Raw genomic sequence first — 25,763 nt, 5'->3', positions numbered from 1 at the left:
AAGGTGTCCCTTGTTTTGTCCCAAAAACTTCTGGGTCTGATGGCAACAGTGGTATCAGCCATCAAGCTGGGTTTATAACGCTATAACGCATGCGCCCGCTACAGGCGTGGCTCAGTGCATTCAGGTTGCATCCCAAACATGACAGGCACTGTTGGCTGACAGTGTGTCTCACGTGTACTGCACTGCGCTGGTGGAGGATTCCCTCTCACCTGCACCAAGGAGTCTGAATTGGGGCGGTTTACAACCACGGGGTAGTGACAACGGACGCCTCCAACTCGGGTTGGGGTGCAGTCTGTGAAGGCAGGGGAGTCAGCGGACCCTGATCCGGCCGCCAGACGTCCTTGTATATCAACATGTCGGAGCTGCAAGCAGTGTTCCTTGCCCTCCAGTACTTCCTACCCGTGGTTCTCAGTCAGGCGAGAGGCACACTTTGGCATCCGAAGCCAGGTGCTCCAGGTATGGGTTTGACCCCTGAAAGGGACTGCTGGTCAGCCTTAAGGCTGTCTGACGTGGTTATGGGTATGCTGCAGAATGCTCGGGCGCATTCCACTAGGTCATTGTATGTCTATAAGTGGAAACATTTGCAAGATTGGTGCTGTTTTAACGGTCATGATCCAATCTCCTGTCCTATGCCCACCATCTTGCAGTTTCTGCAAGATCTGCTTGAGGCTGGGATCACCCTCCATACTGAAGGTTTAACTAGCGGCTATTTCTGCTTGCAATGCGCCCATTGACTCAATGTCCTCGGGCGCGCATTTTTTGGCTACCTGGTTTCTCCGAGGTGCTTGGCGATTTTATAATCCTAGGAGGGCCACTCTCCCCGAATGGAGAATTTAAGAGTGTACTGGAGGCTTTCATGCAGGCCCTGTTTGAGCTTATATACTCCATCGAGTTGAAGCACCTGTCCATGAAGACAGCCTTCCTCTTGGCTATCACCTCCACAAAGCGGGTTAGTGAGCTGCAGGCGCTATCTGTGCATAGATCCTGCATGCGTATTTGGGATGATGGTAGCAGAGTGTCACTGCGTGCAAACCCTGCTTTTCTCCCCAAGGTGGTTACAGCCTTCCACGTGAATCAGTCTGTGGGACTGGAGTCCTTCCATCCTCCTCCATTTGTGATGGAAGAGGACAGAAAGTTGTACCTTCTCTGCCCAGTTCGGGCATTGAGATGTTATGTGGATGACCTGCTCTTCATCTGCCGTGGAACACCGACCCTGGGACAGCCCCTCTCCAAGCAATGGCTGTCGCATTGGATTGCTGCCACAGTCTTGACAGTGTATGATGGTGCTGGCTTACCCCCACCTGGGCAGATAGCCGCACAATCCACGAGAGGTGTGGCTACATCATGGGCCCTCTTCCGAGGTGCCTCCTTGGCTTAAATTTGCGATGCGGCTAGCTGGGCTACCCCGCATACCTTTTGCCAGGTTCTACCACCCCTCACGCCACTGACCTTGGTCAGGCAGGACTTAGTGTCCCTCATATGCTGCCGTTCTTCCCTTGCGACGGCTCTGGTACACATTTCCCATAATGATTGGTGGAATGTTAGTTTACCTATCGTAAACCTGGTTCCCTGAAAGAAAAGATGGCCACGAACCGCAAGGTCACTTCAGTCGACGTTATGTTTTTCGTCACGAAAGAGGATGTTCCTTCCGCAGCTTTGATATAGGAGCTCAGTGACACCTACCAATAGGCAGGAGTGTATCCCATAACGATGTTTCGTGGCCATCTTCTCTTTCAGGGAACCAGGTTTACTGTAGGTAAACTATCGTTACCACTATTATATAACTGGGTGGTTTTGAACCCTGGTCTTAGAGTACCCAATGTACCCTGTGCCTCTGCCGGTTTCTGTTCCAACCGAGCTGCTCTCAATTACTTCATTAAACCATTAACTAATACTCTGCCTAATCAGAGCCTTAAATTCATTTAAAAAGGTTTCAAGTTAAGTATAAAATTGTATAAGGAACTTGAATCCGCCAACATTTTATAAGCTGCACTATTCAAAAAGTCAAATTAAGCAAATTATTAGTTACCTTAAGGGTTCAATTAAGCAACTGAGAACTCGGTTCGACAAAACCCAGCAAGGAACAGGATAGAAAACCACTGATATAACTTATATTGTCATTAAACAGTCTTTGGGGAAATCGAAACACCTGATAGCATTTGATAGTTGTGATGTAAATGTTATGTAATGAAAACAGAAATATAAAGTTATGATTTTCTAAAGATTTTCTAACGTCTAAGGAGAGTATGTTAGCATGTTCATCTAAATCGGCTTCCATGTTTGTTCTCTATGCTTTGCCGCTAACCTCCAAATCGTGTCCAAGCTCCGGCTACACAGGCCGTGACGTCAGACCCAGACTCCCGTCTGCAATCTTGCTAACGCAGCCACTGAGTGTTTGCTCATGTTTGCTTCGTCACATCTGCTGCTGCCTGGGAAATCTCCCAAAACTGCCCAAGCGCCGTCTGCATAGACCGGTGACGTCAGGCGAAGACCCAGTCTAGTCGGCAAAGAAGTATAGTGAACGCACGCACAAGTCTCTGCCGGATGCGCAGACTTTTCGATTAGTGGATGCGTGACCTCCGTTGTCAGATCCGGCTGAACTTGGACAAGGTATGCACGCAGACCAGTGTCATTTGTCGTAGGACCTGCGCAGACTCTCAAAAGTCTGCGCGACTTGAACGCAACCATTGCTAGGAGCACGCCCACAAAATCCATCTGGGAACACTGGGCTGCTGGCATTTCAAAGACAGCGTCGTTTCTTAGACAGGATTAGACAAAGCCATTTTTTTTTAGTTTAATTAAACGACATTGCATACCAGTTTGTAAGGCGTGGACGATTAAAAATAAATAAATAAGAAAAAGGTAAGTTGCATTATTGTTCTATTAAGTACAGTTTAGTTGGTTGCGACCACAAGTTTGGCAGACCTTTTGTTTTCTAAATAAACAGGTATGGCGGAATCAACAAGACCGAGTCAATTTAAAATATAACAATTAAACTAAAAGGGGGGAGGGACACCGAACCGACCTTTAACTTTCCATTCCAGGTAATAAAACTGTGTATTTAGTTTTTATATGATTTAGATGATATATATATTAACATCGTTTTTCTCTCTTCTTTATAGTGAAATATAGTGAGGCCTTGTTTTTACTTTGCATGGAGGAGGTGATAAAGTAACAGTATTTTCACAAGTAGAACAATTGCAAAGGTCTAGAATTGCTGGTAGCTCCTAACTGTAACAGTTATATGTGATTAAAATAATAACACCTGTAGATATCTTCAACAGTTTCACAACATTTATTTTTTGGCCAATTTTTTGGTTCTTACAACGATAAAAAAAGTCTTTAAATGTATTTAGCATATTCATATATGTACATATGTTTGATACAAAATGGATACAATGCAATTACAGTGCAAAGGCAAGCAAACACACTACCTTACAATGATGTAGTTTACAACATGTAACGAAAAATGAGCAACAAATCAAAACAGTTTAGATTTTAATATTAGGCAGGAGAGTTCAAATACAGAAACCTTGATGCCCCTCCCATTTAATTAAAAATTATTTTTTACATTGTATGCATAAATAAATAAGACAAACAGAATAAACTGTTTGTTTAGTTTTTCTGCCTGTGTTTAATTCATCTTGTCAGGTGCTGTGTGTGTGTCTGAATATGAGAGAAATTAAACAATGAATTTTGCTCTAAATGAGTTGCCGCTATATTAAACTATGTAACTGAACCCTTGAAATAATGTATCAAATTGAAGTATTTGGCTGAAACATTGTAACTAACCGACTGCACTAGTTTGTGCAATATGAGAATTGAAACGAAATTGTGTTTTAAATAAATGTGATTATTTTACAAGCCTGACATTTTTATTGTGTGTTTGTGTTGTGTTTGGTCAAGATCTTATGCTCTGGCCCAAATAGAAGAACCTGGTGCTAACAACCTAAAATCTTTAACTTAATCTGAAGGTAGTGCCTTCAGTGGCGTAGACGGCTACCATAAATTATATTTTAAACCCAGTTTAGCCCTCGCCACAGTATGACCTGTATTGCTAATAAGTAGCGGAATGTTTAGTCACCAACAAGGTATTTACTGCTGAAGTCTAATTGAATATGTGGCTTTCAAATGTGTAGCCATGCACAAAACCTGTGATTTTTAGTCAATTTGCATGGCTTTTTAGTATCAGAAGGCTGTATAGATTAGAACCCCTGAGGGTTCTTTGGGAGTTTTAGGGTTCCTTTGAGATTTCAATGTTTATTTATGGTTGTTTAGCCTACTGTTTAAAAAGGTTCTCTGTGTACTATTTGGAACCCCTGAAATATCGTTTCTTGGAATAACGTTTTCAAGAGTGTAAGATTTTTAAACTTCAAAAATATGTTTTAGAATATTCACGGAATGTATTAGTAATAATCAAACTTCACACAAGTGTAGCACATCAATCAACAAAACCTTTATTTAACTTCCAGTTAAGTACCAAACAATATTAAGCCATAGCAGTCAATGCAAAGAGTTATTACATGTTCTCAATGGGAAGTTGGGCACGGTCTGGAGTCTCTGTGTCAAGCAGTTTTGTCTGTTAATTATTTATTATTATTAATTAGTCATTTTAGCAGACGCTTGTATCCAAAGCGACTTAGAGACTATAGGGGGTGAACTATGCACCACAGTCACTTACAATAGGACCTTGGCTTTACATCTCAAGGACTGAGCACAAGGAAATTAAGTGATTTGCTTTGGGTCACAGATCGTGTGAGTTGGGATTTGAACTGGTAACCACATGGTATGAAGCCTTTGTCTTTAACCATTGGACCACCTTAACCAAGCTCCATCGAATACCTTGCTAATTCAACTTTTTAACTCTCAACTCTGTTCTTATGTCATTCTTAGCAGAGTCCATGACAATTTGTCTAATAATTATACTGTAGCCTATAATATTCTGTGCACAGAGGGAGCACATTTACGAATGTAACAAGAGGATGGAGGAGGAGGTGTTGGGGGCAGGGGTGTGTTGGGGGCTATTGTTGGTTGTTCAGGCGAGGGAGGGAGGGAGCAATTACTGAATGGCTGGATGTTGTGAGCACGGGTGTGGAGTGTGATTGTGGGGTTATCTGTGGTGTTTATTAATGGGCTTTGTATTGGCCACCAGGGTTTACAATTAGTGTTCATTAACTGAGTTCTCAGCATACCACATTAAACAGCACCAGATAAAAGGTTCCACATCTAAGACATAGAAAATGTTTTGCTCAGTTTTGTTTACCTAAGAGTGCAACACATAGTTGAAATTTGCTTCTAGTGCTTAATCAGTAAACAAGATCTGGTCAATAATATATTCTCTCTCGTCACTGAATCTGTAGGCACATGTAGTGTTCTGATGCAATACAGTATTAAAGTGGTGATCAGTGCCTCTTTGCAGGTGTTTCTATGAAAGCTGAAAAGTGTATTGTGTAAAGTCTACTGGACAGTAAAAATTAACAAACATCCCCTCGGCTGAATGCACATTCCTGAATTTGAAGCGGTTCAATTCATATTAACCCATTACATGCATGGGATGGGCAATTAAAGGTTGGTTAACACTTTGGACAGTTTTTGTAAGTATGTTACTCACTGTATTATGTGTCAGTTGTATCTTTCGTCACCTGTGCAGCTTTTGAGCAGCTTTATTAATCAAGCTGTTTATTGCACGAAATGGGCAATGAAAGGTCAGTTCGGTGTTTTTTTTTTTTTTAACAGGGTTATGTTGTTATCATTTAGTTGTATAATGTGTATCATTTTCATACTCTGTGTAGCTTCAGAACACAGTGTTCCGGCCAGGTTTGTTTGTACAGCTGTTTATTGCACGGAATGGGACATGAAAGGTTGGTTCGTGTTTTTTTTCAGCAGTTTTATATTGTTCTCACTTAGTTGTATTGTGTTTATAATTTTCGTGGTCTTTGCACCTTCAGAACACAGTGTTCCGGGAGCTTTTTGGTGATAAAAAGAGATTTCTGGGCCGGAACGAGCGCATTATTAATCGGTTCTGATTGCTAAAATATTCTCCTCACGTGTGTGTAACTTTCTGCAATGCTTTTTAATGCAGTTGAAAATTAACGCTACAATACCTCTCTACTGCCCCTGTTTCGCGAGGACTCTAAAAACTAAAGTAACCATTCTGGGCTGTTCCAGCTTTTGCCCCATCCTGTGTGTACACTGAGAAACGAGAGATGCGTAAATTGAAAAATGATGATGATATATAGTACTGTGAAAAGGTATTTGCCCCCTGACTGATTTTCTGCATTTTTATTTTTACGCTGAATGTTATCAGATCTTCAACCAAAATCTAATATTAGACAAAAAGGGACCCTGAGTGAACATAACAAATTTTTGATATTTATTTATTAAAGAAAGTTATGCAACACCCCTGTGCCCCCGTGTGAAAAAGTAATCTCTCCTTTAGACTCAGTAACTGGTTATGCCACCTTTAGCAGCAATAACTGCAACCAAACACTTCCTGTAGTTATTGATCAGTCTCTCAAGCGGCATGGAGGAATTTTGGCCAACTCCTTCGTGCAGAATTGCTTCAACTCAATGACAGTTGTACGTTTTTGAGCATAAACTGCTCGTTTCAGGTCCTGCCACAACATCTCAATGGGGTTTAGGTCTGGACTTTGACTAGGCCATTCCATTTCTTGTTCTTCAACCATTCTGATGAAGACTTGCTTGTGTGCTTTGGATCATTGTCTTGCTGCATGATTCAGCTGCGCTTCAGCTCCAGCTCACGGATGGATGGCCTGACATTCTCCTGTAGAATTCTCTGATACAGAGCAGAATTCATGGTTCCTTCAATGATGGCAAGTCGTCCAGGTCCTGATGCAGCAAAGCATCCCCAAATCATGACACTACCACCACCATGCTTGACCGTTGATATAAGGTTCTTACTGTGAAATGCAGTGTTTGGTTTTCGCCAGACATAACGGGGCCCATGTTGGCCAAAAAGTTCCACTTGACTCATTTGTCCATAGAACATTGTTCCAGAACTCTTGAGGATCATCCAGGTGCTTTTTGGCAAACTTGAGACGAGCATTTATGTTTTTCTTAGTGAGCGGTGGTTTCTGCTTTGTTATTCTACCATGAATCCCATTTTTGCCCAGTGTCTTTCTGATGATTTTCTGAGTCATGAACACTGACCTTAGCCAAGAGAGGCCTGCGGATTCCTGGATGTTGTTCTAGGGTTCTTTGTGTCTTCCTGGATGATTTTACGCCTTGCTCTTGGAGAGATTTTGGCAGGATGTCCACTCCTGGGAAGATTCACTACTGTCCCAAACTTTCTCCATTTGGACAGTATGGCTCTAACAGGACGAGCAGCCCTGTATATTTTGTTTATTTATTTTTAGGGAGGGGTCTCCCCCTCCGCCCCTGTGTTATTTTGTATTTGTTTATTGTGTTTATTTTGTGTATATATAGATGACGGCGAGCGCCGTTTGTTTTGTTTATTTATTATTTATTGTAGGACAGCGTAGCTGTGTTTAGTTTTGTTATTATTTTGCATCGTGGTTGGGAAGACCCATCCACTTTTTAAAACCTGTGCAGAAGGTGGCCATCTCCCGAATTAAGTGATTCATTTGTTGCTAATCGGGAGATGGTCATCTGCTTAAATACCGGCAGTACTCTCAGTTCCATGTGGGGTGTTCGAGAGGCGGAATGAGAGCAGAAAGAGAAGAGAGATTAATTTAAAAAAAAAGACCAAGGAACAGTGAAGGGACTTGCCCAGCCTGACCTTGGGTGCTGTTATTGTTTGTGTGCAAGATTTGCTTTGTTTAACCCTTTTATTTTCCTGCTCTGTGAGCGTGTTTATTTTTGTTTAACAAGTTTATTTATTTTTGTTATTTAATAAACGGCACGCTGCGTGTCTGTAAACTGCAAGTACCTACCTCTGTGTTTTTGTTCCGCCTTCTGGCCTGATGTCACCGTTCAACCTTTTCCTGCCACACATTTTGTCCAGCATGGGATCACCAGCGCCTCCTGGACAGATCAGAGGAGGTACTACCCAAGGGTACTGCAGTTTTTTCATTTTTTTTTTTTTAAATTAATTTTATTGTTATAATTATTATGTTATTTTTGGAGTGAGGAAGAAGAAAAAGGAGGAGTGGAAAGCAGTAGCAGTTGCAGCAAGTCTGCCTCACCTGCCTGTGGGGGGAAGAATGGTGCTTCAACTGTGGGGAGCCCTGGTACATATTCCCTGGTGCCTTCCCCATATGACAGGAGGAGGAAACCACACAAGAGGAGGTTAGCTGGGAAGCTGTCCTCCACAGCATGGGTGTGCAGTATTGCTGCTGCATCTGTGGGGAGGGGGAGCATTTCCCAGCAAACTGCCTCCTCCCAGCAAGGGAATGCCTGCTGTGCCCACCCCCACTACAGCCCTAGAGGGAGGAGCCTGAATGTCCTGCACCTGAGTGGGAGGAGCCTGAATGTCCACAGCCCAAGAGGGGGGAGTCAGTGCATCCAGCTCAATGAGCAGCAACGTCATTAGCACGTATCTCTTCCAATTAAAGCAGCAGTAGCATAATGTTGCGCAAACCACCAAATAATATTTTTTTGCTGTAGTGTATTCACAATAAAATAACACCTATTGTATAACAACCTAAATGTTCTACATTTGTTTAATTCTAACAAATCATATTTATAAACTAATCTTAACCTTTAGCGGTCCATTTATTCAGCGCCTGTCAAGTGCGTAAGGTCAAATTTATTTTCACACGCACTGTTAGTCATTTTTTTCATGGTTAAACAGGTTTAAAAGTCACAGCATATCAACAGGACACTCAGTACTGCATCTCCAGCCAAGCCCCACGCCTTGTTCGCTGTATTTATCACATACCACTTCATAGTAATGCATGTTGATAAATCCTGTCCTGATCACTTGTTTTATCACCAAACTCCTCAATAATGTGATCCAAGTCAATATTTTATTAATGTAACATCTCAAAAAGCTGTTTTTTTTTACGTCCATCTTAGGTCTGTGGTGCAGGGCCTCAGTGTATTGCTCAGATCCTTTTGGCTTCATTCGGCTACTATCGGTCTCACTCGGCAATTAAAAGGTTTTCTCGGCTTTCTCCGGAAAAATAAAATGACTAGAGACCTCTGCTTGACAGTATCCGACATCGGACTGGAAAGGGAAAATTGTAGTGTCGGACCTGGTCTGACATAGGACCACAAATGATTATAATAGTGTTAATATTGTAACCTGGCCAAAACAATAGAAAATACATTCCAACATTACAATAGTTTAACTATACATAGGTTCAAACAACACAAAAAAACAAGGGGGAAAACAACAAGGGAAGTGGTAATGGTGATCAAATTTATTGACATACTAGTGGGTTCAAAATCCGTTTTGTGGATTCAGCCGAATACCAAACCATCTCAAAAGATTCAGCCGAGTATACCTTTTCAATGCAACGAGAGTCGCATTCAATTCAAGAACATAAGAAAGTTTACAAACGAGAGGAGGCCATTCGGCCCATCTTGCTCGTTTGGTTGTTAGTAGCTTATTGATCCCAAAATCTCATCAAGCAGCTTCTTGAAGGATCCCAGGGTGTCAGCTTCAACAACATTACTGGGGAGTTGATTCCAGACCCTCACAATTCTCTGTGTAAAAAAGTGTCTCCTATTTTCTGTTCTGAATGCCCCTTTTTCTAAACTCCATTTGTGACCCCTGGTCCTTGTTTCTTTTTTCAGGCTGAAAAAGTCCCTTGGGTCGACACTGTCAATACCTTTTAGAATTTTGAATGCTTGAATTAGGTTGCCACGTAGTCTTCTTTGTTCAAGACTGAACAGATTCAATTCTTTTAGCCTGCCTGCATATGACATGCCTTTTAAGCCCGGAATAATTCTGGTCGCTCTTCTTTGCACTCTTTCTAGAGCAGCAATATCTTTTTTATAGCGAGGTGACCAGAACTGAACACAATATTCAAGATGAGGTCTTACTAGTGCATTGTACAGTTTTAACATTACTTCCCTTGATTTAAATTCAACACTTTTCACAATGTATCCGAGCATCTTGTTAGCCTTTTTTATAGCTTCCCCACATTGTCTAGATGAAGACATTTCTGAGTCAACAAAAACTCCTAGGTCTTTTTCATAGATTCCTTCTCCAATTTCAATATCTCCCATATGATATTTATAATGTACATTTTTATTTCCTGCGTGCAGTACCTTACACTTTTCTCTATTAAATGTCATTTGCCATGTGTCTGCCCAGTTCTGAATCTTGTCTAGATCATTTTGAATGACCTTTGCTGCTGCAACAGTGTTTGCCACTCCTCCTACTTTTGTGTCGTCTGCAAATTTAACAAGTTTGCTTACTATACCAGAATCTAAATCATTAATGTAGATTAGGAATAGCAGAGGACCTAATACTGATCCCTGTGGTACACCGCTGGTTACCACACTCCATTCTGAGGTTTTTCCTCTAATCAGTACTTTCTGTTTTCTACATGTTAACCACTCCCTAATCCATGTACATGTGTTTCCTTGAATCCCAATTGCGTGGAAATCTAAATAAACCATGTCATATGCTTTGCAATTATCCATTATGGATGTTGCATCCTCAAAAAAATCAAGCAAGTTAGTTAGGCACGATCTCCCTTTCCTAAAACCATGTTGACTGTCTCCCAGTACCCTGTTACCATATAGGTAATTTTCCATTTTGGATCTTATTATAGTTTCCATAAGTTTGCATATAATAGAAGTCAGGCTTACTGGTCTGTAGTTACCTGGTTCAGTTTTGTTTCCCTTTTTGTGGATCGGTATTACGTTTGCAATTTTCCAGTCTGTCGGTACCACCCCTGTGTCAAGAGACTGCTGCATGATCTTGGTTAGCGGTTTGTAAATTACTTCTTTCATTTCTTTGAGTACTACTGGGAGGATCTCATCCGGCCCAGGGGATTTGTTTATTTTAAGAGCTCCTAGTCCCTTTAACACTTCTGCCTCAGTTATGCTAAAGTTATTTAAAACTGGACAGGAACTTAATGACATGGGGGGCATGTTGTCAGTATCTTCCTTTGTAAAAACTTGTGAAAAGTAATCATTTAACATATTTGCTATTTTTTTTCTTCATCTACGATTTTGCCATTTGTATCTCTTAAACATTTAATCTCCTCTTTGAATGTTCTCTTGCTGTTGTAATATTGGAAAAACATTTTGGAATTGGTTTTAGCTCCCTTAGCAATGTTCATTTCTATTTCTCTCTTGGCCTTTCTAACTTCCTTTTTGACTTGCGTTTGCAGTTCTGTGTACTCTTTCTGCGTACTTTCTTTTTGGTCCTTTTTTAATGCTCTGTAAAGTGCCTTTTTTCGCTGAATATTTTTTAAAATTGATCTATTAAACCATTTTGGCAATTTAGTTTTACATTTAGATTTGTCTACTTTAGGGATATAATCTACAAAATCTGTCAAGAAAACGGAACAAAACTGTTGAATGAAAAACAGTCTGGCAGCTACTTACAACAGACGCGCACAATCTATAGTTTTGAGCCTTTTAGTTAATAGTATTTTTATTGCCGAATGGAAATCTATCCCTGTGACAGTGTCTTGCTTGTGTCATGTGTTTGGGTAGCCGCTGTTCAAGCACACAAAGAGACAGACGTGGTGTTGAGTTGAAACGCCGGCACAGGCGCACAGGTTTTATTAATAAACAGACAAAAACGAAAATAAAATAAAGGTGGTCGTGTGATGTTACCAGCGATGGTAATGCACAGAGGACTAGTACATCAAGCTGTACAAAAAGTGCAAAATAAAACGCAATACCCAAACTACAAATCAAAGGTGCTGTGAAAACGGCAGGCCTTGCAGCCGCCCTGATCACAGCGATCGCCATGCTTTTATACTGACGCTCCGCTGAGACATGCCCACCCGCCTGCTGGAACAGCTGACTGCTTTCAGCTGCTGCTCCACGCAGATGGGTAATCGTCCCCAGTGGAGCGCCACAGCAACTAAACAATTGGTTAAATCAATATGTTAACAATTAACACAAAAACATACAATAAACTACATATTTCCCCATGTGCAGGGCTTACACCTTGCCACAATCCCAGAATAAGATTTTAGTTTGAAACTGTGGCAAAGTGGTTGGTAAGGGGAACAGATGATGCGGTGCAGGAGTGATGAACAGACAACAGTGATTCAGTGAATAAGTGCTTTATTGCTCTTTTCCAGGTCTGGCGACCGTCAAAAATAATAAATCCCCGGCAATACACAACAATGTGTAAAGCACGGGGATAATGAAAACAAGGGCACAGTCCCGAACAAAAAGAACGGTACGGTCACCGGTCCTGGGTGATCGAAAACGTGCAGGTGCTCAGTGCAGTGGTGCTCCGGATAGTGCTCTCCTTTCGACAGCTCCGGAGATGTGCGTTAACTGTCTATTAGTGCGACAAAGACAGACAATTACAGACAGACAGAAAATAACACACAGCACGTACAACACTCTTCACAAATACTCTCTGAGAGCTCCTCTGTCAGTCCTTCTCTCCTAACGTTAACCCAAACGAAGGAGAAGATCAGCGTTACCCTGGCCCCTATATGTAATCCCGCATGATATCGAGATAAACGGTTGCAGCTGCCTCTCGTTTACCTTTCAAATCAATATGGTCTTACAACAGAGTCGCGCTCCTCTCCAGGCTGACCCACTTCCCTGACCCGGAAACGAACTGTCAGGCCAGCCCTTCCAGATACTTCTCCTCCCGTTCTTTAGCGCCCTCACAGGTCGGGAGGAAGGTTCATCACCAGAACTCATCTTTCCGTCACAGAAACATACACAATTTACCGCAAGCCCCCTCCCCCCACAACAGAAACGTCAAAATACAGAACCGTTTAGAGCTGCATCTTTGCCATAACCCACGATTTTCTTTAATGACGTTTCAACCTGTGTCACCTGATCTGAGAGTAGGGTTGCCAACAGGCTCCAGAATCTTGGGACAATAAGGAAAGTCAGGTTTTGTAACTCACCTGTCTAAACTGCAATGCATTCAGTAAAGTGAGTGTGAATTGTGAGAACTGTCGCTAAATTAATTTAATTGTTTTACTTAGTTGTTACCAAAAGAACACACATGCCTGCGGGGACCGTTTCCACCAATCAGACCTATACAGCAGCTGATTTGGCTTTCTGAGTCTCTGACTGGGCAGGACTGTGTGAAGCAAGAACTATTAAACAAATAGATACTTTACCTGCTGTCACAAGGTTAAATGAAAGAGTGCAGGTGAGTGCAAAGTTATGTATAATATTTGGTGTTGCACTATTTTGATAGATATTGTTTACTTTATAAAAAAAAAAATCAAGCAATACGATTAATCGTTGTTACGAGGCTCTCCAGATAGAATCGCCACCACAATTAAACAATTAAATACATTTACTAAACTGCTGAAGCAATTCACACTCGCTTTACATGTCGAATACAACCTGCTGTCACAAGGTTAAATGAAAGAGTGCAGGTGAGTGCAAAGTTATGTATAATAATGGTGTTGCACTATTTTGATAGATATTGTTTACTTGTATAAAAAATTTCAAGCAATATGATTAATCATTGTTACGAGGCTCTCTGGATAGAATCGCCACCACAATTAAACAATTAAATACATTTACTAAACTGCTGAAGCAATTCACACTCGCTTTACATGTCGAATACATTGCAGTTTAGAGAGGGGAGTTAAAAAACCTGACCTGCCTTAATGTGTCCCAGGATTCTGGAGCCTGTTGAGAACCCTATCTGAGAAACCATGATGAGTGACATGAATCTCCCTGTGAAGTAAAAATCACATTGATTTAAATGCACTGTGTGTGTAACACATATCAAATAGGCTACGAAATTGTTTAAAAAATATTTTAGTAAAACACAGCAGTTCCCAAATAAATCAACTTGTATTGGCACATTGCAATAATGTAATTTAATTTACTAAAGCATATTGTTCAACAATGTCTTGCACATCTGACAGTTGTATAGTTACAAAAAATGTATATTTGTGCACAGATTATATATATATATATATACACACACACACACACACACACACACACAGGGCCTTGCAAAAGTATTCAGACCCCTGACCAATTCTCTCATATTACTGAATTACAAATGGTACATTGAAATTTCGTTCTGTTCGATATTTTATTTTTAAACACTTAAACTCAAAATCAATTATTGTAAGGTGACATTGGTTTTATGTTGGGAAATATTTTTAAGAAAAATAAAAAAAAACTATATATATATATATAAACATCTATTTTGGTTTAACTATTCCAATCCTGGGTTAAAAATATATTTCCCTTTTTACTCAGACTTACAAAGATACAATAATATTTGTCAGTGTAATAACAGAATAAACAGGAGTATAGAATGTTCTAACATAACTATAGGTTAATATAGAGCATATTGTAACTTTGTATGAACAGTGTGTTTTAACAATTTGTTTAATATTTCTGCTGGCTTTATATTCTTTAAAAGACAGTACAGTTATCACAACATTTTAACACAAATGCAGTTTCACAAATGTTCAGTTTGTATCCCAGATATCAGCCTGCTTCCAGTAGCTGTCACAGTCTTGGGTCAGTTTCTGCTCACAGTGAGTCTGTCAAAGCCACCACAAGTGTGTCTTTAAAAGCCGGATTCCTGCAAAAACTTCAATCTTGTTAGCAGGGCTTCCATCTCTACATTCCCATTCCCATCATCAGTGGGAAGACTTCAGATAAATCAAACTGTTTCTCTCAAAGAGACATCTATCTCTGCCGCATACACCTTTCACTCAAAAAATGTGATTGCACCCTGCACAAGGGAAGACAGGTTTTAGGTCCATTTGTGACAGCGTTGTTCTGCTTAACATTTAGTATGTCTTTATATTCATCATAATGTTAAATTACCTTTCTAATTTCAATGTTACCCAAGTTTGGATTACTTCTTTTAGCACTTGATATATACATTATTTTATTTCAGTTCACACATTCAAAGTTCTCCGGTGCAATGCTCCCAGAAGCTGTTTCACGACTTGCTAGCAACAGCTGCAGAAGCTGCTGTGTACAGTTATTACAGAGGAACTCAAGCAGGGATCTGTTAACATTAGCTAAAAACAAGGCATAAAAATTGGCAATATTTTCAAACAGAATAAGATTACTGTAGAATGTTGCTATTACAAGCATGCATAATTAGGGTCCTAACATTTAATGTACAAATAACAGGTTTAAGACTGACAACGTGTTAACCATCAGCATTAAAATAATAAATAAAAGAAAGATGCATTTGCTTCTCCTAGTAGCTAATGTATAATTTTTTTTTGTGTACTCGAATATGCAGTGTGCTATTCGAGTAGTTTTTTGTATTTGCATATACTTGACTACACTGACTAATCCCTAATTAGGATTATTGTAATTCAGTTTTAGCGTTGCTGTGACCATATGATAACAGCATGCTTGTGGGTTTGCATGTGAAAAAATGCCAATAAAATGTATGTATAAAATGTATAAAAATTATTTGTACACATACATTTTCAAATCTTGAATAGTGTTTTCATTTTCTGACGAGCACACAAATGTGTGCATGTTAAATGACTGAAGTCACATATATTGAAAGGCTTCGTTTGGCCACTTTTATTAAGACGTGGGGTCTCTTTGATTACCATTGAAACATACTGATATATTGGGCCACATAAAATTGCATCCGGGCCAGTAAAACCACTAGCTCAGTGGCCCAAGGGGCCAGTAGTTAAAAATCTAAACGTAGAGCCCTGAGTGTGTGCGTGTTGTGGCATGGATCCCCGAGGCTACAAGTAGGGGAGGGATGAGCCGCGAGCAGGAGAACGCGTGAAGATTCGACTGGAGTGAGGGTGTGAGGGACAGGCTAAAAGAAAGTGTCTGTGAAATGGTGGAAGAACAGAGAACGAGAATGAGTGAGAGTGTTTGAGGAAAGAAAAAGAAGAGCAAAGTGAGAGGAGTAATATTTACTTATTGATTTGGCGGGAACCAAACAGGGATTTTCTGTTTTATTTTATTTAGTGCAGTAATTAAAAGCAGCGCATTTGGAATCTCAGTCTTGTTTCACTTCCCAATGCAATGATTCTTTACTGATTCATTATATATATATATATATATATATATATATATATATATATATATATATATATATATATATATATATATATATATCTCACACACACACAGTGCTGAGAAAGTTTGTGAACCCCTTAAGATTTTCACATATTTCAAACCTAAAATGTTATTAGATATTAATGTAAGTCCTAATAATAAAGATAACCTGATTAAACAAATTACGCAAAACATTATACTTTTTCAACATTCATTTATCCACAAGTGATTCAACATTCAATATCCATGTGTGAAAAAGTATGGGAACCTTTAGATTCAGGAACTGGTGGCACCCCCTTGAGCAGCAATGACTTCAACTTAGAGTTTCCTGTAACTGTTGGTCAGTCTCTCACATCGGTTTTGAGGAATTTTGGCCCATTGCTCATTACAGAACTGCTTCAACTCTGTGACATTTGAGGGCTTCCTTGCAGGGATAGCTCACTTCAGGTCCTGCCACAACATTGCAATGGGGTTTATGTCCAGACTTTGACTAGGCCATTCTAAAATGCGGAATTTCTTCTTCTACAGCCATTCTTTTGTAGATCTGTTTGTATGTTTAGGATCATTGTCTTGCTGCATGACCCACTTTCGGTTCAGCTTCAGCTCACGGACAAATGGCCTGACATTCTCATCTAGAATCTTATGATACGATATACATGCAGAATTCTTGGTTGTGTCAATGATGGCAAGCCGTCCAGGTCCTGAGGCAGCAAAGCATCTCCGAACAATCACACTCCTACCACCATGCTTGACGCTTGGGATGAGGTTCTTCTATTCGAACACAGTGTTTGGTTTTTGCCAAACTTAACTTTTCTCATTGAGGCCAAAAAGTTCTACCTTTGACTCATCTGTCCAGAGAACATTGTTCCAGAAATCTTGTGGTTCAGATGTGTGCTCTTTGATGAACTTCAGAAGGGCAGCAATGTTCTTTTTAGAGAGCAGTGGTTTCCTCCTGGCTGTCCTTCCATGAACACCATTCCCTTGTTAAGTCTTTTTCTGATAGTTGAGTCATGAACACTCACATTGGCAAAGGCGAGAGTGGTCTGCAGATCCTTGGATGTTACTCTGGGGTTCTTTGTGACTTCCTTGATGATTTTCCGGTTTGTTCTTGGAGAGATTTTGGTAGGTCTGCGACCGCTTCTGGGTAGAGTGACTGTGGTCTTGAACTTTCTCCATTTGTAGGCTATCTGTCTGACAGAGGATTGGTGGAGCCCCAAATCCTTAGAAATGGTTTTGTAACCCTTTCTAGACTGATGAGCATCAATAACTGTTTTTCTGAGGTCCTCGGAGATTTCTTTTGATTGTGGCATGATGTGTTTCCACACACCTCTATGGTGAAGACCAAATTCAAAGTTTCTGATCTTTATTTAGAATGGACCTCCCAAACTCACCACTGAACATCTATCATTATTTAAACACCTGATTCTAATTATCCCCTTAACTGAGCTGATAAAACCAGGGGTTCACTTACTTTTTCACATACCCTGAATCTTATCTTAATTACTCATTATATTTCTAATTCATGCATCATTTTGTTTCAAAATACATGGAATTGGTTAATTTGAACCCGATTGGATATTTAAGAAAAGGTTTTGATTCAAGAAGGCTACCATGGTAAAACTATGGAATTCCCATAATTATCATTGGAGTTCACAAACTTTTTCTCTGCACTGTATATAGACAATAAAAAAAAAAAACTGTGACCAGGGAGGGTGGCAAAAATCCTTAAGCCAGCCCCGACCATACCATGCACGCTACATGAATTGTGAGCGTTAATTTAATGTGCACAATAATGGAGATGAGTGATATCAAAAGCTCCAGCAGTCCTGGCATATCTTTTGATCAGTAGCTTATTGTGAAGGCAGAGATGGCTTACATTGTCTTCAAGAAGCCATGGGAAATACATAATCTGAATTACCTTGGAAGAAAGTAACTGGGATCACAACAGAGGGTGCACCATATGACTGGACAAAAGAGTGGACTGGCTAGCAGGAAAAAAAAAAAAGTTGCGGAAGTACCATTTTGCTACGTGCATTCACAAGAAAAACTTCAGAATTAGTGTTCAAAGCATTCTGTTACAAGACTCGTAAAGTCTTTCGTCAGAAGATTCTACAGTTAGTGAAACTGTTCACTATTTTACCATTTTCCCAGCTTGTTGACAACATTGTAATTTTGAAACCGTGCACTGACGTATAACTTGACTAGTAATCTTGCACCCGATAATATGTTTTGAGTAGTATATTGAAATACCTACAATTTATATAGACATTTTCACCTATATTATAGTGTGTGTATATGTGGTTAGCAGTGTGCAGGTGATCAATAAACAGACAGACAATTATAATCTAGGTGCAATGTTGTTTTAATGGTGTTTGTAAATTCAATGACCTGATGGCAAAACAACTGTAAATAATAACAATGGTAATGAAGTAATACAGCGGCGTGTATTGCTTATTTGTAATCTGCGGGTTGGCCCTGAAATAACAGTCCTGTCCACAGTGCGTGCTCAAGTGCTCGTGGTGAATACAGTTCTTTAGTGTTAAACAAAAGTACAGTGTTGTTGATCCAGGTTTAATGCTGGCCTTTGGCGACAGTTCCAGATCGCGTTAGCCATCCAAGTAATTACGAACAGTATTATTAATGACAAATAAAACACTTATGTTTCACAATACAGGTTCTCCTTCTGGTCCTTTAATATAACCATTCACAAAGGAACAGCTCACATCGCTACATCCCCTTTTTATAACGTCAACCATGACCACTTAGTCAACGAGTGCATCTGCTCCTCCAATCTGCAGTTGCCACGTTGTTTCCCCGTCCGGGTCATTGAGTTTGAATACTGTAGCTTTGCCCCCTTTCTAGATGGCAGACTTCCACCTAACCCTAGGAATAAACTGTCGTGCCATTTAATCCAGAGTATTATGTTCCCTTTATGCAGCTGCCTTGCAGGTCGGGAGGAAGATCTAACACTAAGAATCATTCGATCTGTGTCACACCCTTGCTGCCAGATTTCCGTTCAAACTCATTTTCATTACCAAGTAATTCAGCAAGCTGTATTTATACAAGTGAATCTAAGGAACACATATGTTCAATTGATTAACTTAACTGAATGAATCAAACGAATCCAGTCAATAAAATCAATCAAACTGCACATCACTAATTTTCAGTCCAGAAAAAGGTTTAAACAGCATGCCAGTAAGTGGAGAAAGCCTGGTCTCCATGCACTGTAATAAATGATCACTTTAATTCATGCATGCTGAGTTTACAATAAAGTATATGAAAACTGGTTCGTGAATTAATTTAAGAGTAACTCTTAGTTCACGAATGAAAGTTTAATATATATTTTATTTTCCCCAGAAAACCGTTATTTTTTATGAAGAAACAAAAATAAAATGTAAATGTTTTTCTTTTACAATGAAGAAACTACATTGCACTGAAATAGGTAGACCTATGTGAACATGCACTAAAAGCAGGGGGTTTCTTTATTAAAAGTTAATATTAATACACGTTTGAGAAGGAACATGCCATTCCAGAAACAAAAAAAAGGCATCTCACTCATTTAAGTGAAGTGCTTTTTAAAACTAGAGGCTTGGTCATTTTGAGCGTTCAAAGTGTTTGAAGACCCTAGGTCAATCACCCTCTAAATGGTGAGAAAGGGCAATCTGTCTGTTGTGGTGAATGGGGTCCTAAATCTTCAGGGTCTTGCAGTGTAGTATGCTGGCAGCAGTTATCTGAAAACCAAATCGGCCCAGAATTTGGGACATTATATGAAAAGCAAAGCGGCCCAGATCCCTGAGAACGAGCAATCTATATGTAAAACTGTGATTACATCACACGCAAAATTCTGGAACAAAACTGTAATAGTGGTCAGGATATATATTTGCTATAAATCACGCAAACGATTATAGATATATGCCATTTAAAATAAAAAAGTGAAATCACCATAGAAAGCCAATTGTTACATTTGTGCATAACTTATGATAATTTATATAAAGTAATAATCGCCCACAGTTTATTAGTACAGCAAAATACCGTATTGCCTTTTAATTGAAAGGTTCTGGAAAGAAGATATCTCCCTCTCGGATCACAATGTTAAAATGCCTTCAAGCTTTCCCACTTGTGTTCATATTCCTGTGTCATATCTCGCAATTCACTAATTGGAAATAAATCTTGATGGCGGACCGCTCTACAAACTTCTGTATTATTATCATCATCATCATCATCATCATCATCACCTGATTTAACCCTTTGCGGTTCTATGTCAGACCAGAGAAATACACCACAGAGATAACACGGACACAAACAAAGGAGACAGCTGCTTCCACATCCAGCGCTCAAAGAATATAATGGATATTTGCAGAGCTTTTCGAGATTTTATAGTAATAATGACTTGGATCGCATTATTGAGGAGTTTGGTGATAAAACGAGTGATCAGGCGAGGATTTATCAGTATGCACGACTATGAAGAGGTATGTGAAAAATACAGTGAATAAGGGGGGGTGGGGCTTGGCTGGAGATACAGTACTGATGTCCTTTTGCCATGCAGGACCTTTTTTGAACCTGTTTTACTCTGAAAAAGAAATTTTTTAAACCGTGCACGTGAAAATAAGTTGGACCTGACGCACCTGACAAGCGCTGAATAAATGGACTGCAAAGGGTTAAAAGCTTGATTCCCTATATAAACTTAAATCTTGTTAGCTGTGTTCCCATCTCTACATTCTTATTCCTATTGTCAGTGTGCAACCACATTTTAATTGAATCTGGGTCCCTCAACAAACCGCACACCCTTGCAACCAAGACCTTCCATGCAAGAGGATCTAATGACTTATAGCACAAAAGGGACATGCCAGAACCGTGTGTGACATGCTCGTCCATACATCGGTAGTGATGGACATTGAATTACACTCCTGACTTAAATCCTGTCTAAGCTTTTCCTTTGCACGTTTGTGATCCAGAGTAATGAATTTGGAGATTGTCTTTCGACAGGGCATTTCATAGCCAGGAGCAAGACTCAGTCAGATTTTTAAACGCAGCTCCCTCTACTACACTAACAGGTCTGATATCTTGTGTGACAACATCCACTATCAGGCCTGTTATTTCTTTTGCTCTGACGCTTTTTGGATCAACTTTCTTTCCAAAATAAGCTGTCACTGGTGTTGCTTCCTTTTGTCTTTTACTTGTGCTCCTGCTGTTGTGTTTTGTCGGGTGCTGTCTTACTAAATGATCCAGCAGGTTGGTGGTATTGCCACAGATGCTCATTAAAACTCCACAAACAGCACATTTTTCCATTTTGTTTTTTTGTAAACATCTGACGGCATTATTTAAAGTTAAATTAACTAGCAAAATCTGCTCCTGAAATGCAGCCTACCTCTGCTCTCTCTTCGCTAGGTTTTTTTTTGGTCACGTTTACTCTATGTAAAATGTACGTGCCACGTAGTGGGAGGGGAGGTAAATTTTTTTTAATTATTATTTAAAGGAACCAAAGGAAAGGCAAGGAATAAGAGTGTAGATTTACATTTTGCCGGTCCTAATAAAAATGTTTGTTTTATCCATCAATGGTTATTCCAACGAGTCAATGCATCGTCCCAGCCCTGTCTTTTTATACAAAGCAATTTATTTTTCTCTTTCTATTCCAGATCCTGTTGTTTACTCCAAACAACCAGGGCAATCAACAGAATGAATACTTGCGGGGGAGATTCTTTGCTCTTGTCTAGGTATTGAAGATCCTGGCAGATGAGAAGTTTGCTGATTTAGTTCAGACCTTGTTCAGACGACTTTTGTAGGTCTGATGTCTTTGTGTTGTACAAACTGTCGGAAACGTGATTGCTCAGTCTTGGAATGCTTTGGCTGGCATAGATTACACAAAAATAAAACAGACAAACTTCAACACAAAACGTGTTAGTATGATTTGACTGGTATGATTTCCAACACACACGTCTGCATAAAATTCAGGGGTACAGCGACCTACAGGGGAAGTGCTTCCCAAGAATAAGGGAGTAACCTGAGGTGAAACACTTGCACCATGTAGAGACACTAAAGTCAAAGTTGTTTTGGTCGAAACAAGAGAGTTGCGGGTAGGTTGTTCTTAGCAGTGTAATATTCATGTCATTTTTTTTCCCCCCTAGATTATTTTATTTATTTATTTATTTATTTTACCAGTATGCCGCCTCACTTTAACCACTGTCTGTATTTAAATAATTAAATGTTTTTTTGTTTGTTTTTTATCCCGGCAGCTATTAAACAGAATCCCATGTGCTGCCATGGACGGTGTGAAGCTGGACTCTGTCCAGATTAAAGGGGAGTTCCCTGAACTTGAACCTGTCCCCATTGGAGTAGAGTTCTCTGGGCTGGTTTCCCTCTCCATTAAACAGGAGCTCTCTGAGATGCCATGTGGCAGCAGTCAGCCAGAGGTCTCTGAGATTAAAGCTGAGCACAATGAACTGGAGATCCCCCAGACAGAAGAACCCCTTCCTGTTAAACAAGAAGAGGTGCTGGAAATTGTCCGTATTAAACGGGAGCCCAGTGAAGTAGAATTTGATCACATGGAACCAGGGAAGGAAGAATCTGAGAACTTCAAACCAAACATCCTTGAGCTGGAGCCTGTACGCCTGCAGGAGTGTAGTGTGGTGCTGGAAAGAATCTTCGTGAGAGGACAATGCGCTGGAGAGGAAGGCTCTCCCAACAGAATGCAAGGAGGTGGAAAGGAAGACAGACAGTCACGTTCAGAATGCAGTCTAACAGGCGAGTGACTCCCAGTAGCTGTGACATTGTCATTGCGTGATATCCAGTGGTTGAGAGGGAGGGGGGGGAGCATGTAGGTTACATTACTAGCTATTTGTTTTTCCTGCACCACTCCAACCAGTTCAAGATAGGACTCGATACTGGTGAACTTCAAAAACAGAGTCTTTACTGACTGATTTTTTTTTAAAACTGGTATAACCCATTGCAAGCCCACAGCTGAAATTCACATTCTGAATCCACTTCACCACCTAGCCACATGCTCTAAGCCTACAAGCAGTCCCTCTTACTTTTTTTTCTGTTCATATTTTCCAGGTTCCAGTCCAGCAGCTAAAGCGAAGGCGGGCGGTGGAGAAGATACTGACTGTGGGAAAAATTTCACCCAGTTAGGACATTTACAAAAAACACAGAGAACTCACACAGGAGAGAAACCTTATTGCTGCTCTGACTGTGGGAAGTGTTTCAATCAGTCAAACAGCCTTGTATCACACCAGAGAATTCACACAGGAGAGAAACCGTATCGCTGCTCTGACTGTGGAAAGAGTTTTAATCAGTCAAACAGCCTTGTTTCACACCAAAGAATTCACACAGGAGAGAAACCGTATTGCTGCTCTGACTGTGGGAAGAGTTTCAGTCAGGCGGGAAACCTGAAAGCACACCAGCGAATTCACACAGGAGAGAAACCGTATTTCTGCTCTGACTGTGGGGAGAGTTTCAGTCGGTCAGACAGCCTTGTTTCACACCAGCAAATTCACACAGGAGAGAAACTGTATTGCTGCTCTGACTGTGGGAAGAGTTTCAGTCATTCAAGCAACCTGAAAGCACACAAAAGAATTCACAAAGGAGAGAAACCGTATTGCTGCTCTGACTGTGGGAAGAGTTTCATTCAGGCGGGAAACCTGAAAACACACCAGCGAATTCACACAGGAGAGAAACCGTATTGCTGCTCTGTCTGTGGGGAGAGTTTCAGTCGGTCGCTCAGCCTTGTTTCACACCAGCAAATTCACACAGGAGAGAAACTGTACTGCTGCTCTGACTGTGGGAAGAGTTTCAGTCAGTCAGGAGACCTGAAAACACACCAGCGAATTCACACAGGAGAGAAACCGTATTGCTGCTCTGACTGTGGAAAGAGCTTCAGAAACTCGGGAAACATGAAAAAACACCAAAGAATTCACACGGGAGTAAAACCATATTGCTGCTCTGACTGTGGGAAGAGTTTCAGTCAGATGGGAAACCTGAAAGCACACCAGCAAACCCATACAGGAGAGAAACCATATTGCTGTTCTGACTGTGGGAAGCGTTTCAGAGATTCAGGAGACCTGAAAACACACCAGCGAATTCACACAGGAGAGAAACCATATTGCTGCTCTGACTGTGGAAAGAGTTTCAGTCATTCAAGCAACCTGAAAAAACACCAGCGAATTCACACAGGAGAGAAACAGTATTGCTGCTCTGACTGTGGTAAGAGTTTCAGTCAGACGGGAAACCTGAAAACACACCAGCGAATTCACACAGGAGAGAAACCGTATCTCTGCTCTGTGTGTGGGAAGAGTTTCAGTCTTAAAAAAGGTCTTCAAAACCACCAGCTAATTCACAGAGGACAGAAACCTTAAAGATCTGTTCTGGGGGTGTGCTTTTGGTACATTTTTGTGAATGTTTTAAAGTTTAACACTAGAACCGCTGAGATTTCAGACTGTATACAACCGTGCACCCGCAAAATGTCCTGCTCCATTTTAAAATTACTTTGATATAAAAATGAAAAACAATCGGATACAACTTTAATATTTTTATTTATGAACATCATGCATAACATTTTCAGAGCAGAAACACTATTTACATAGAAAATTCAACTTTTTTCTTATTTTTCAAACATAAAAAACTGTAAGAAAATAAACTTTACGCAATAAACGTCTGTGTAAACAAGTGTAGAAAGCTGTATGCACATATAAAATTATAAAACATAACTAGTTATAAAAATAGCATAAAACAAAAATATAGCATAACTTATGCAACATTACAGTGCTTTGAGTGAAACAGAGTTCAAAGGCTCTGTCTGTTCTGAGTTCCATTACAGCTTTCTAAGTACAATCTACGCAGAAAACACGCTTTTAAACTGTACCAGTGCATTTGCCACAGACTGCCTTTTCACAATGGGCGCAGACATCAAAAGTTCTCATTTTATTGCATTTAGCAACCTGGCATTGTCTTTTGTTATTTATGCTAGTGGGCGCAGCGTGGCTGAACCATAGATATGTGTAGATATGTGTTAAACCATATCTACACACACATACACACACACACACACACTTTCTTTATATTACATTCTGCTGTATACGGACAGCTCTGGTTAGTATTTCCTAAGCAAATAACCCCTAAATAAGCAAATAACATCTTAACATCACAAAGACTTACCTAAAAAGTTTTGAAAAAACAGGAACCTATTCTTCTTTTTTTAAATATAATTACCTTTGCCCAAAATTTTATAGTTTAAAAAATAATAATAAAGATGAGAATCCCCCAGTGCACAGCACTAATGCACAATGGCTGCAGCAGGGAAGAAAAAGTGACCTGTGCTTACAATGGAAAAAAAACTTTCTCTTCTGGGAAAAAAGAGTGTATCAATCTTAAGAGCATGCATTTTAAATGGTAAACATGCACTTTAACACGTCACAAGAGGCTTCTCTGCTGTCAGTTTAACTCAGGCTGTCAATGCAGTCAGTGCCTGGGAGCGGGAATGTGCAGAAAGGAAACTATTCCACACCTCGTCTGATGGACGAGTAAGGAGAATTCGATAACTCAGTGTGAGAAATTAGTTTCAGGGTTTAGCATTTAAACTTCATTAACTTGAAAATAAATAAATTGATGGGAACGAGTATCTCAACCCCGGTATGTAGCATCCCAGAGACTGCACC

The 25,763-nt window shown here is 40.1% G+C and overlaps 2 protein-coding genes across 3 annotated transcripts in view; both read left to right on the top strand.

Annotated features, from left to right (window-relative positions):
- LOC121298975 (ras/Rap GTPase-activating protein SynGAP-like) overlaps positions 1 to 25,763 on the top strand; it is a 357,605-nt gene that overhangs the window by 103,171 nt on the left and 228,671 nt on the right. The window lies entirely within an intron of this gene.
- Positions 2,682 to 24,651, top strand: LOC121298812 (zinc finger protein 345-like). Of its 2 annotated transcripts, XM_041226042.1 has the most exons (4): positions 2,682 to 2,862; positions 21,750 to 21,827; positions 22,347 to 22,854; positions 23,167 to 24,651. In XM_041226042.1, exons 3-4 carry the CDS (start codon positions 22,374 to 22,376, stop codon positions 24,462 to 24,464), a joined length of 1,779 nt encoding a protein of 592 aa, XP_041081976.1. In that variant the 5' UTR covers positions 2,682 to 2,862; positions 21,750 to 21,827; positions 22,347 to 22,373; the 3' UTR covers positions 24,465 to 24,651. The 2 variants fall into 2 exon arrangements, with proteins under 2 accessions (XP_041081976.1, XP_041081977.1); XM_041226043.1 differs by lacking the exon at positions 21,750 to 21,827.

Source organism: Polyodon spathula, chromosome 24 (assembly GCF_017654505.1).
Source record: "Polyodon spathula isolate WHYD16114869_AA chromosome 24, ASM1765450v1, whole genome shotgun sequence".
Taxonomy (NCBI): Eukaryota; Metazoa; Chordata; class Actinopteri; order Acipenseriformes; family Polyodontidae; genus Polyodon; species Polyodon spathula.
The sequence above is the reverse complement of the archived record's forward strand: the minus strand, read 5'-3'. Positions and strand labels throughout refer to the sequence as shown.

Bases quoted from the DNA above. Each gene is read 5' to 3' on its own strand.
- LOC121298812 (XM_041226043.1), top strand. From the start codon at position 22,374: ATGGACGGTGTGAAGCTGGACTCTGTCCAGATTAAAGGGGAGTTCCCT. The intron at 22,855-23,166 runs GCGAGTGACTCC...CATATTTTCCAG, and splicing joins TTCAGAATGCAGTCTAACAG to GTTCCAGTCCAGCAGCTAAA.